Consider the following 11809-nt stretch of genomic DNA (forward strand, 5'->3'; position numbering starts at 1 on the left):
TATAGTCTTCTGCTTGAGGGATGAGATGAATGATTTTTTCCATGAAATCTAACTTTGCCCCTGATTCTTGAACTGTTTCCTCAGATTATGTGAAGAAGGTACCTGTTCTGCACTTGGTTTTTTTTTTTTTTGAGACGGAGTCTTGCTCTGTCACCCAGGCTGGAGTGCAGTGGCCGGATCTCAGCTCACTGCAACCTCCGCCTCCCGGGTTCACGCCATTCTCCTGCCTCAGCCTCCCGAGTAGCTGGGACCACAGGCGCCCGCCACCTCGCCCGGCTAATTTTTTGTATTTTTAGTAGAGACGGGGTTTCACCATGTTAGCCAGGATGGTCTTGATCTCCTGACCTCGTGATCCGCCCGTCTCGGCCTCCCAAAGTGCTGGGATTACAGGCTTGAGCCACCGCGCCCGGCCTGTACTTGGTTTTAATCTGTTACCTTGCTCGAGTTTTCAGGTGTCCTTTACATTTATTTGTTATTATTCTTTTTTTTTGAAAGGGAGTCTTGCTGTGTTGCTCAGGCTGGAGTGCAGTGGCACGATCTCAGCTCACTACAACCTCCGCCTCCCGGGTTCAAGTGATTCTCCTGCCTCAGCCTCCCAAGTAGCTCAGATTACAGGCGCGTGCCATCATGCCCGGCTAGTTTTTGTATTTTTAGTAGAGACTGGGTTTCTCCATGTTGGCCAGGCTGGTCTCGAACTCCTGACCTCAAGTGATCTGCCCGCCTCGGCCTCCCAAAGTGCTGGGATTATAGGTGTGAGCCACTGCGCCCGGCCAACATTTATTGATTTTAATGCTTCGGTTTTGGCCGGGCATAGTGGCTCCCCTGTAATCCCAGCACTTTGGGAGGCCAAGGTGGGCAGATTACGAGGTCAGGAGATCGAGACCAGCCTGGCTAACAGGGTGAAACCCAGTCTCTACTAAAAATACAAAAACTAGCCAGGCATGGTGGCACATGCCTGTAATCCCAGCTACTCAGGAGGCTGAGGCAGGAGAATTGCTTGAACTCGGGAGGCGTAGATTGCAGTGAGCCGAGATCGTGCCACCACTGCACACTCCAGCCTGGCAACAGAGCAAGACTCTGTTTAAAAAAAAAAAAAAACCTTCAGTTTTAAGGTCCATACACTCTTTTGGTGGAAAGACTGGAGTTGGAGTATCATTTGTATTATGGCAGTTTAGCTAAAGAATATCATTTCTGTAAATCTAAATTTTGTCATTGAGGGGGATGGATTTTAGCGGGTCTATTTTAGACTTTTAGCCTGATTGATTTTAAATCAATTGTTTGGCACACTAGAGGGTACTCGATGTTTGTTGAATGAATGGATGCTAGAGTGAATGAATGGAAAGTGGGAACATTGTTTCTTTTACCTGTAACATCAAGGTAGTTCATCAGCCACAAGACTCTGTGTGACTAGACACCAGAAATCATACCACTGGGGAATGGAGGCTCCATTTCAGTGGGTCTGTCTGAAGTTGAAATTTATATTCTTTAGACGGTGACAAGGGGTGGGTGGTCAGAGTAACAAAATCCTTGCTTTTAGAAGGTAATCTGAATAGTGACTGGGGCAGAAAATTACTAAGATCCTGCGGATGTGTGAGGATTATTAAACTGATCACTGTCTGATAAGGTCAATTTCTTTTTATCTCTACTTCCTGCCCTGAATAGTTGCTCTCTTTAGAAAGTTCATTTTGACTAATTTCTCTTCTCTCTCTCTAATAGGTGAGACCAAACCGGGAATGCTTTCATAATGAACGTCAACCAGTCAGTTCCACCTGTGCCATCATTTGGGCAGCCCCAGCCCGTCTACCCAGGGTATCATCAGTCCAGCTACGGTGGGCAGTCAGGGTCCACAGCCCCCACCATTCCCTATGGAGCCTACAATGGCCCAGTACCAGGCTATCAGCAAACACCTCCCCAAGGTATGTTTCTGTTTCTTTTGAGCTAGGGAGGGAAATCAGCAGAGTCTTCAGGTTGGGTTGTATTGCTCTAGCTAAGCTACCTGAGGAGTTTGGGTGACTGGGATTGAGGAACATAAATCTGCCCCTGTGTAGCTGAGAGCCCCGTGGGCGCCCTTCCTTTTTTTATTATTATTTTTATTTTTTTTTGAAACAGTCTTGCTGTCACTCAGGCTGGAGTGTAGTGGCACAATCTCAACTCATTGCAACCTCTGCCCCCGGGGCTTAAGCAATTCTCCTGCTTCAACCTCCCCAGTAGCTGGGATTACAGGCATGTGCCACCACGCCCAGCTAATTTTTGTATTTTATTTATGTATTTATTTTGAGACGGAGTCGCACTTTGTCGCCCAGTCTGGAGTGCAGTGGCACCATCTTGGCTCACTGCAACCTCCGCCTCCCAGGTTCAAGCAGTTCTCTGCCTCAGCCTCCTGAGTAGCTAGGATTATGTGCGCCCGCCACCACGCCAGCTAATTGTTTTGTATTTTTAGTAGAGATGGGGTTTCACCATCTTGGCCAGGCTAGTCTTGGACTCCTGACCTTGTGATCTGCCCGCCTCAGCCTCCCAAAGTGATGGGATTACAGGCTTGAGCTACCGTGCTTGGCCTGTTTTTTGTATTTTGTTTTTTTTTTTTTTTTGAGACAGAGTCACGCTCTGTCGCCCGGGCTGGAGTGCAGTGACCAGATCTCAGCTCACTGCAAGCTCCGCCTCCCGGGTTTACGCTATTCTCCTACCTCAGCCTCCCGAATAGCTGGGACTACAGGCGCCTGCCACCTTGCCTGGGTAGTTTTGTTTTTTGTATTTTTTAGTAGAGACGGGGTTTCACCATGTTAGCCACGATGGTCTCGATCTCCTGACCTCGTGATCCGCCCGTCTAGGCATCCCAAAGTGCTGGGATTACAGGCTTGAGCCACTGCGCCCGGCCTGTTTTTTTTTTTTGAGACGGAGTTTCACTCTTGTTGCCCAGTCTGGAGTGCAGTGGCACGATCACGGCTCACTGCAGCCTCCGCCTCCTGGGTTCAAGTGATTCTCCTGCCTCAGCCTCCCAAGTAGCTGGGATTACAGGCATGTGCCACCACACCCAGCTAATTTTGTATCTTTAGTAGAGATGGGGTTTCTCCATGTTGTTCAGGCTGGTCTTGAACTCCCAACCTCAAGTGGGATTACAGGCATGTGCCACCACGCCCCGCTAATTGTATTTTTTTTTTTTTTTTTTTTTGAGATGGAGTCTTGCTCTGTCACCCAGGCTGGAGTGCAGTGGCTGGATCTCAGCTCACTGCAAGCTCCTCCTCTCGGGTTCATGCCATTCTCCTGCCTCAGCCTCCCGAGTAGCTGGGACTACAGGCGCCCGCCACCTCGCCCGGCTAGTTTTTTGTATTTTTTAATAGAGACGGGGTTTCACCGTGTTAGCCAGGATGGTCTCGATCTCCCGATCTCGTGATCCACCTGTCTCGGCCTCCCAAAGTGCTGGGATTACAGGCTTGAGCCACTGCGCCCGGCCATAATTGTTTGTATTTTTAGTAGAGATGGGATTTCGCCATGTTGGCCAGGCTGGTCTTGAACTCCTGACCTCAGGTGATCCACCTGCCTCAGCCTCCTAAAGTGCTAGGATTACAAACGTAAGCCACCGCGCCCAGCTGTCTTCCGTGTTTTTAGGTAAGGTACTATGTTTCTGCCTTAAGCCATCTAGTGGGAACACATCTGCCAAGTTTACTGACAGCTCACTTACTGTGGGTATCACCTGGTCATGTTGTTCAGAGCTAAATGGAAGGGTTGTGGTCCACGCCCCTCTAGATCCTGTGACCAGGACCGAGTATTTCCTGTTGACTTGTAGTCTCCTTGAAATCATTTATTCCTCATATATGTTGAATGCCTTTTGTTGGACTGATGATTCTTATGTATAAATTAGCCTGGGACAGTGTAGTTTATGGGGATGAAAAGTGTGATATTAGTGTGCCTGACTTTTGGTGCCTCTCATATCTTTCTTCTGATATCAGTCCTTTTCCTTTGCTTGAGTTTCCTTTGCTTCTTAGATGCTCTGTAATATCATGGTAATAAGAGAATACTAATCCGATGCTGCTTTAGGTTGAGTGTTTGGTTTTTACCTTACTTTTTCTTTTTCTTTCTTTTTTTTTTTTTTTTCTTTTTTGAGACAGTCCTTACTCTGTCGCCTAGGCTGGAGTGCAGTGGCATGATCTTGGCTCACTGCAACCTCCGCCTCCTGGGTTCAAGCAGTTCTCCTGCCTCAGCCTCCCGAGTAGCCAGGATTACAGGCACATGCCACCAAGCCTGGCTAATTTTTGTATTTTTAGTAGAGACAGGGTTTCACCATGTCGGCCAGGCTGGTCTTGAACTCCTGACCTCGTGATCCACCCGCCTTGGCCTCCCTAAGTGCTGGGATTACAGGCATGAGCCACCACGTCTGGCCTTACCTTACTTTTTCAAGAAGAGCAGCTAGTACTCTACAGATTCTCCAGAGGGGCTTTTTGGAAGTAGTTAACAGTAAATCTTTGCTTAGGCTAGCCGATGATTTAGGGTATGCCAAATTCTTTATGCTTTCATAAGGGGATATGGAAAAAAGAAGGCATCAAAGAGATACGAGTAAGATTTGGGAAATAATGAAGTATGATGATTTTAATTGTAACTGTGGGGAAGGCCGGGCACAGTGGCTCAAGCCTGTAATCCCAGCACTTTGGGAGGCCGAGACGGGCGGATCACGAGGTCAGGAGATAGAGACCATCCTGGCTAACATGGTGAAACCCCGTCTCTATTAAAAAATACAAAAAACTAGCTGGGCGAGGTGGCGGGCGCCTGTAGTCCCAGCTACTCGGGAGGCTGAGGCAGGAGAATGGCGTAAACCCAGGAGGCGGAGCTTGTAGTGAGCTGAGATCTGGCCACTGCACTCCAGCCTGGGAGACAGAGCGAGACTCCCATCTCAAAAAAAAAAAAAAAACCTGTGGGGGAAAAAAAAAAAACTGTGATGAGATTAGGCCTCAGATCTTTGGAAGAACCTTAATTCTAAGCTGAGACTTTGGCTGAACAGAGTCCACCTCCGCTTTGTCAAGTCCTGGAGTTTGGCATTCTCTCACGAGAAAGCTTTGTTGGAGGAAAACATATCCGATTCTGTCATGGTTGATGAACAAGTTTAGGTTAATCATGTTCCTGTAGGCAAGTTCTATAATGTCCAGTCTCTACTGAGGGCAGAGCAAAAGAAAAACAATTCTTTGAACAGAGGTCATCCGCATTTCAAAAGTGATGTGCCAAGTAACTAATTGCTTTCTCCTTGAACTTCATGTGTGAAGAATGGCTAAGAGTAGTGAAAGTAGCTTTGATGGTGGTTCTAAGGAATAGGAAGGATGGAGTACATCTTTTGTGAGGACACAGGTGGCAGTGCTAACGGGAGGACAGGCCAGCTGTCCTTACTGAACTGTTGGGCAGAAACAAGGTCTCCGACCTATAGAAACACATTCCTGAATCACGTGCTGTTTGAAGTTTTCACACTTAGAAGTGGATGAAAGGATATAGTTAGTATAAGCAGAATGAATGAAGAAGGTGGGAGAATAATCTCCCCAAGAAGTGTCTTTCTTTGCAGCCTAGTTCAGTATATTACTTGGTCATCTTCTGAGTCTCCTTTTTCATGTATGCTCCAAGTTTCTGAGTTCTGGAGTAAGATCTTTTCCTTAAAAGAGTTGACTTGTTGTCTAGGGTAAGAATATTAGGCAGTCTTGGATTGACTTGAGAGTATGGTGATCAAAGGAAGGCCCTACATTCTTGTGTCTCTGGCTACAGCTTCACCCCTAGTATGCTTGTCTAGGAGAGTGTAGGCCCCCTGTTGGGAATCTGTGTTTAGAATACTGCTGTAGCTAGAGTTGTATGCTGGTAGTGTCCTTTTCGCTGCCTAAACTGTGGTATTGGGCCAGTGAAGGTCTGAGTTTATTGATCCTTGCTTTGCTTTCCTGGCTCAGGGTGGAGGAGAAAGTTATTTCCCAATCACTTAGTTTCTGTCCTTTACCCTCAGGTATGTCAAGAGCCCCACCTTCCTCGGGGGCACCTCCAGCCTCAACAGCACAGGCTCCTTGTGGCCAGGCTGCATATGGCCAGTTTGGCCAAGGAGATGTACAGAATGGCCCAAGCTCCACTGTTCAGATGCAAAGGTAGGTACTTGGTCAATCTAAAATTGGTCTGATGAGGCTGAGTGTGGTGGCTCATGCCTGTAATCCCAGCACTTTGGGAGGCCGAGGTGGGTGGATCACCCGAGGTCAGGAGTTCGAGACCAGCCTGCCCAACATGGCGAAACCCTGTCTCTTTACTAAAATAAAAAATTAGCCGGGTGTGGTGGTGTGTGCCTGAAATCCCAGCTACTTGTGAGGCTGAGGCAGAAGAATCATGAGGCAGAGGTTGCAGTGAGCCAAGATCGTGCCATTGCACTCCAGCCTGGGCAATAGAGTGAGACTCTGTCAAATAAATAAATAAATAAATAAATAAATAAATAAATAAATAAAATTGGTCTGATGAAAGTAGAAAGGTTAGGAAGTTATGGGTTTTTTTTTTTTCTCTCTCCTTTGCCCTTCTTGTAGATCACTTTTTCTCTTCCCTCTACCCTTCTGTACTTTGTCTTCTTTTTTCTAGGTTACAGGTACTGCTGATGTGCAGCCCTGTGGATTATTGACCCATCTTAGTACCTGGGTTCCTTTGCATATTCTTCCTTTTCTGTGAACTTGAGTTTCTTGCTTTACTAGACATACATCTTCAATAATGGTTGCAGTCCTATTGAGCCTACCCTAAGGGAGAAATGGGAAGAGAGAACCTCAGGATTATTTACATCTCTTTTGATTTGCCCCTTTCCTCTAGATCAGGCACTTAGTAAGACTGATTGGTTAAGTTTGGGTATGGCCAGTTATGAACTGAAAGATACTAAAAGGGAAACCACATAAATGGTGAAAACTTCAGTGGTACAATGACCCAATAAACCCATTTTAACATGAAAGTCCATTAAAGGAGGGCAGTCATCTCTATTAGAGTGCTTTTTAAATTTTTTTAATTTTTTTGAGACGGGGTCTCACTCTGCGGCCCAAGCTAGAGTGCAGTGGCAGGATCACAACTTCCTGGAGCCTGGACGTCTCAGGCTCGGGTGAGCCTCCCACCTCAGTTTCCCAGGTAACTGGGAGTACAGGCATCAGCAACCACACCCAGCTAATTTTTTGTATTTTTAGTAGAGATGGTGTTTCACTGTGTTGCCCCGGCTGGTCTCAAACTGCTGAGCTCGAGTGATCTGCCCACCTTGGCCTCCCAAAGTGCTGGGATTATAGACATGAGCCACTGCACCTGACCAGGAGTGTTGTTTGTTTTTGGTAAATAAAGAGTAAAATGTAACTGTGGGAAAGAGGTATGATAATAGAAAAGTCACTTTCTGACACTTTAACTGGGTGTCCAGAATACACATTTTTAGCATTGAATGTAAGCCTGCATAAGTCAAACAAGTGGGGTACATAGAAGATAACAAGTACATGAATGTACATAAAGTTATAAAACAGGATGAGGGTACAGTGAGGGGGTAGGGAACTGTTTTAAATACATTGGTCCATGCTGGGTGCAGTGGCTCACTCCTTTAATACCAGTACTTGGGGAGGCTGAGGTGGGAGGATTGCTTGAGCCTACAAGATGAAGGCTGCAGTGAGTCATGATTGTACTGCTGCACTCCAGTCTAGGTGACAAAGCAAGACCCTGCCTCAAAAAAAAAAAAAAATACAAAACAAATGTATGCCTTAGTAAATTATTATATAGCAAACTCCTTTGTAACTGTAACTACAACCCAGATGAGGAAAGAGAACTTTGCCACTCACCCCAGAAGCCTTTTCCGTGTGCCCCGATTCAAACATTATTCTCTCCCTCCCCTTATAAATAACAATTATCCTGCATTATCCTGACTCTTATAGTAATTTCGTTTTTTTTTTTTTTTTTTGAGACAGAGTCCTGCCCTGTTGCCTACGCTGGAGTGCAGTTGTGTGATTTCAGTTCATTACAACCTCCAGCTCCCGGGTTCAGGCGATTCTTCAGCCTCAGCCTCCCGAGTAGCTGGGATTGCAGGTGCCTGCCATCACGCATGGCTAATTTTTTTTTTTTTTTTTTGAGATGGAGTCTCACTCTGTCGCCCAGGCTGGAGTGCTGTGGCTGGATCTCAGCTCACTGCAAGCTCCACCTCCCGGGTTCATGCCATTCTCCTGCCTCAGCCTCCCGAGTAGCTGGGACTACAGGCGCCCCGCCACCTTGCCCGGCTAGTTTTTTGTATTTTTTAGTAGAGACGGGGTTTCACTGTGTTAGCCAGGATGGTCTCGATCTCCTGACCTTGTGATCCGCCCGCCTCGGCCTCCCAAAGTGCTGGGATTACAGGCTTGAGCCACTGCGCCCGGCCGTCACACATGGCTAATTTTTAAATATTTTTAGTAGTGACAGGGTTTCTCCATGTTGGCCAGGCTGGTCTCGAACTCCTGACCTCAAATGATCCACCCACCTTGGCTTTCCAAAGTGCTGGGATTACAGGTGTGAGCCAACACGCCCAGCTGATTTTCTTGTGGTTTTTTAAAAATAATTTACACTTGGCTGGGTGAGGTGGCTCATGCCTATAATCCTAGCACTTTGGGCCGGGCGCGGTGGCTCAAGCCTGTAATCCCAGCACTTTGGGAGGCCGAGACGGGCGGATCACGAGGTCAGAAGATCGAGACCATCCTGGCTAACATGGTGAAACCCCGTCTCTACTAAAAAAAAAAAAATACAAAACACTAGCCGGGCGACGTGGCGGGCGCCTGTAGTCCCAGCTACTCGGGAGGCTGAGGCAGGAGAATGGCGTAAACCCAGGAGGCGGAGCTTGCAGTGAGCTGAGATCCGGCCACTGCACTCTAGCCCGGGCGACAGAGCGAGACTCCCTCTCAAAAAAAAAAAAAAAAAAAATCCTAGCACTTTGGGAGGCCAAGATGAGAGGATTGCTTGAGCTCAGAATTTTGAGACCAGCCTGTGCAATACAGGGAGACCCCCATCTCTACAAAAAATAAAATGTTAGCTGGGCATGGTGGCATGCCTGTTGTCCTAGCTACTTTGGGAGGCTGAAGTGGAAGTATCGTTTGGGCCCAGAAGGTTGAGGCTACACTGAGTGTGATCTCGCCACTGCACTCCAGAGCTTGAGAAACAGAGTGAGACTCTGTCTCAAAAAAACGTTTACCCTCAAATGTACAACCCCACATACCACAATTTAGTTTTACCCACAGGAAAAACAGTTGGTATGTCTTTTAAGTCTATAAGCTCCACCTCTGTCTTCTTTTTCTTAGTATTTATCTGTTGAAGAAAACAAAACAGTTAACCTAAAGAATTTCCCACAGTTTGGACTCTACATAACATTTACTTCATACTTGTCCAACCCGTGGCTCACAATCTGCATGCCTCAGGACAGCTTTGAATGTGGCCCAACACAAATTCATAAATTTTCTTAAAACATATGAGGTTGCCGGGCGCGGTGGCTCACGCCTGTAATCCCAGCACTTTGGGAGGCCAAGGTGGGTGGATCACGAGGTCAGGAGATCAAGACCATCCTGGCTAACATGGTGAAACCCCGTCTCTATAAAAATACAAAAAAATTAGCCGAGTGGTAGTGGGCGCCTACAGTCCCCGCTACTCGGGAGGCTGAGGCAGGAGAATGGCATGAACCTGGGAGGCGGAGCTTGCAGTGAGCCGAGATCGCGCCACTGCACTCCAGCCTGGGGGACAGAGCGAGACTCCGTCTCAAGAAAAAAAAAAAAAAAATGCAAGGTTTTTTTTTTAAAGTTCATTACCTGTCACTAGTGTAGTGTTAGTGTATTTTATGTGTGGCCCAAGACACTTCTTCCAGTGTAGCCCAAGGAAGCCAAAAGATTGGACACCCCTGATTTACATTGTATTAGGTATTATAAGTAATCTAGAGATTGGCCGGGCACGGTGGCTCAAGCCTGTAATCCCAGCACTTTGGGAGGCCAAGGCGGGCGGATCACAAGGTCAGGAGATCGAGACCATCCTGGCTAACACAGTGAAACCCCGTCTCTACTAAAAAATACAAAAAACTAGCCGGGCGAGGTGGCGGGTGCCTGTAGTCCCAGCTACTCGGGAGGCTGAGGCAGGAGAATGGCGTAAACCCAGGAGGCGGAGCTTGCAGTGAGCTGAGATCCGGCCACTGCACTCCAGCTTGGGCGACAGAGCGAGACTCCGTCTCAAAAAAAACAAAAAGTAATCTAGAGATTATTTAAAGTACATGGGAGGAGGCTGGGTGTGGTGGCTTATACCTGTAATTCCAGCACTTTGGGAGGCCAGGGTGGGTGGATCACCTGAGGTCAGGAGTTCAAGACCAGCCTGGCCAACATGGTGAAAATCCATCTCTACTAAAAACAAAAATGAGCTGGGTGTGGTGGCGGGCACCTATAATCTCAGCTACTTGGGAGGCTGAGGCAGGAGAATCGCTTGAACCCAGGAGACGGAGGTTGCATTGAGCCAAGATTGTGCCACTGTACTCCATCCTGGGTGACAGAGTGAGACTTTGTCTCAAAAAAAAAAAAAAAAGTATACAGGAGGATATATGCAAATATGCCGTATAACCCACATCCAATTCTATTGACTCCACCTTCAAAATGTATATCAAATCTCACTACAGTCATCCTCAGTATCCATGGGGGAATAGTTCCAGAACCTCCCCTGACCAACAGATACCAAAATCCACAAATGCTCATGTCCCTCATATAAACTCTGTGCAAGTAGAGATGTTAGGTAGGCAGGTGCATATACAAATCTGTAGCTCAAGACTGATGTTAGAACTGGAGATAGAAATTTGGAAGTCCTCAGTCTATAGATATTTAAAGCTATGGATGAAATCATTTAGAAAGTGAGTAAAGAATGGAATTGAGGACTTGGAGCTTACCAACATTTAAAAGTAAAGAGGAGCCGCCATCAAAAGACAATGAGGGGCCAGCCGCGGTGGCTCACGCCTGTAATCCCAGCACTTTGGGAGGCAGAGGCAGGCGGATTGCTTGAGTTCAGGAGTTCGAGACAAGCCTGGGCAACATGGTGAAACCCTGAAACTCTACCAAAATACTAAAATTAGCTGGCTATAGTGGCACATGCCTGTGGTCCCAGCTACTTGGGAGGCTGAGGTGGGAGGATGGCTTGAAACCAAGAGGTGGAGGTTGCAGTGAGCCGAAATCTCACTGCTGCACTCCAACCTGGTGACAGAATAAGACCCCATCTCAAACAAAAAACAAAAAAAAGACAATGAGAAAGAGCAGTAGTGAGGTGGGAGATAAGCCAAGAGAGTGTGGTGTCTTGAAATCAGATGAAGAGAGTATTTCAAGAAGGTAAGAGAGTAATCAGCTATGTCAGATGCTGCCAAATGGTAAGATGAAGACTGACAATTGACCACTGGATTCGGCAAGGTTAGCATCATCGATAAAGGCAGTTTCAGTGTAGACATAAAGAAAACTACCCAGTTGGAGTGAGTCAAAGAATTTCAGCCGGGTGGCAGATTGACATAATCTGAAAACCCTCTGCTACCAACATCTAGAAAGGAGAGAGAAAATAGAAACAAAAAAAATTTTAAGTGCAAAGTTAAGCTTAAAAGAAAATGTGCCATCCTGGCTAACACGGTCAAACCCCGTCTCTACTAAAGAATACAAAAAACTAGCTGGGCGAGGTGGTGGGCGCCTGTAGTCCCAGCTACTCCAGAGGCTGAGGGAGGAGAATGGCGTAAACCCGACAGGAGGAGCTTGCAGTGAGCTGAGATCCGGCCACTGCACTCCAGCCTGGGTGACAGAGCCAGACTCCGTCTCAAAAAAAAAAAAAAAAAAAA

The 11809-nt window shown here is 47.0% G+C and overlaps 1 protein-coding gene across 3 annotated transcripts in view; it reads left to right on the forward strand.

Annotated features, from left to right (window-relative positions):
* SEC24C (SEC24 homolog C, COPII coat complex component) overlaps window positions 1-11809 on the forward strand; it is a 29685-nt gene that overhangs the window by 1091 nt on the left and 16785 nt on the right. For all 3 annotated transcript variants that reach the window (XM_023204940.2, XM_023204941.2, XM_023204942.1), the window contains 2 exons: window positions 1717-1916; window positions 5969-6104. In XM_023204940.2, coding sequence (XP_023060708.1) covers window positions 1745-1916; window positions 5969-6104 — 308 coding nt within the window. In that variant the 5' untranslated portion in view covers window positions 1717-1744. Of the gene's footprint in view, window positions 1-1716; window positions 1917-5968; window positions 6105-11809 lie in introns of those variants that run through there.

This window comes from Piliocolobus tephrosceles, chromosome 9, assembly GCF_002776525.5.
Source record: "Piliocolobus tephrosceles isolate RC106 chromosome 9, ASM277652v3, whole genome shotgun sequence".
NCBI classification, from domain to species: domain Eukaryota; kingdom Metazoa; phylum Chordata; class Mammalia; order Primates; family Cercopithecidae; genus Piliocolobus; species Piliocolobus tephrosceles.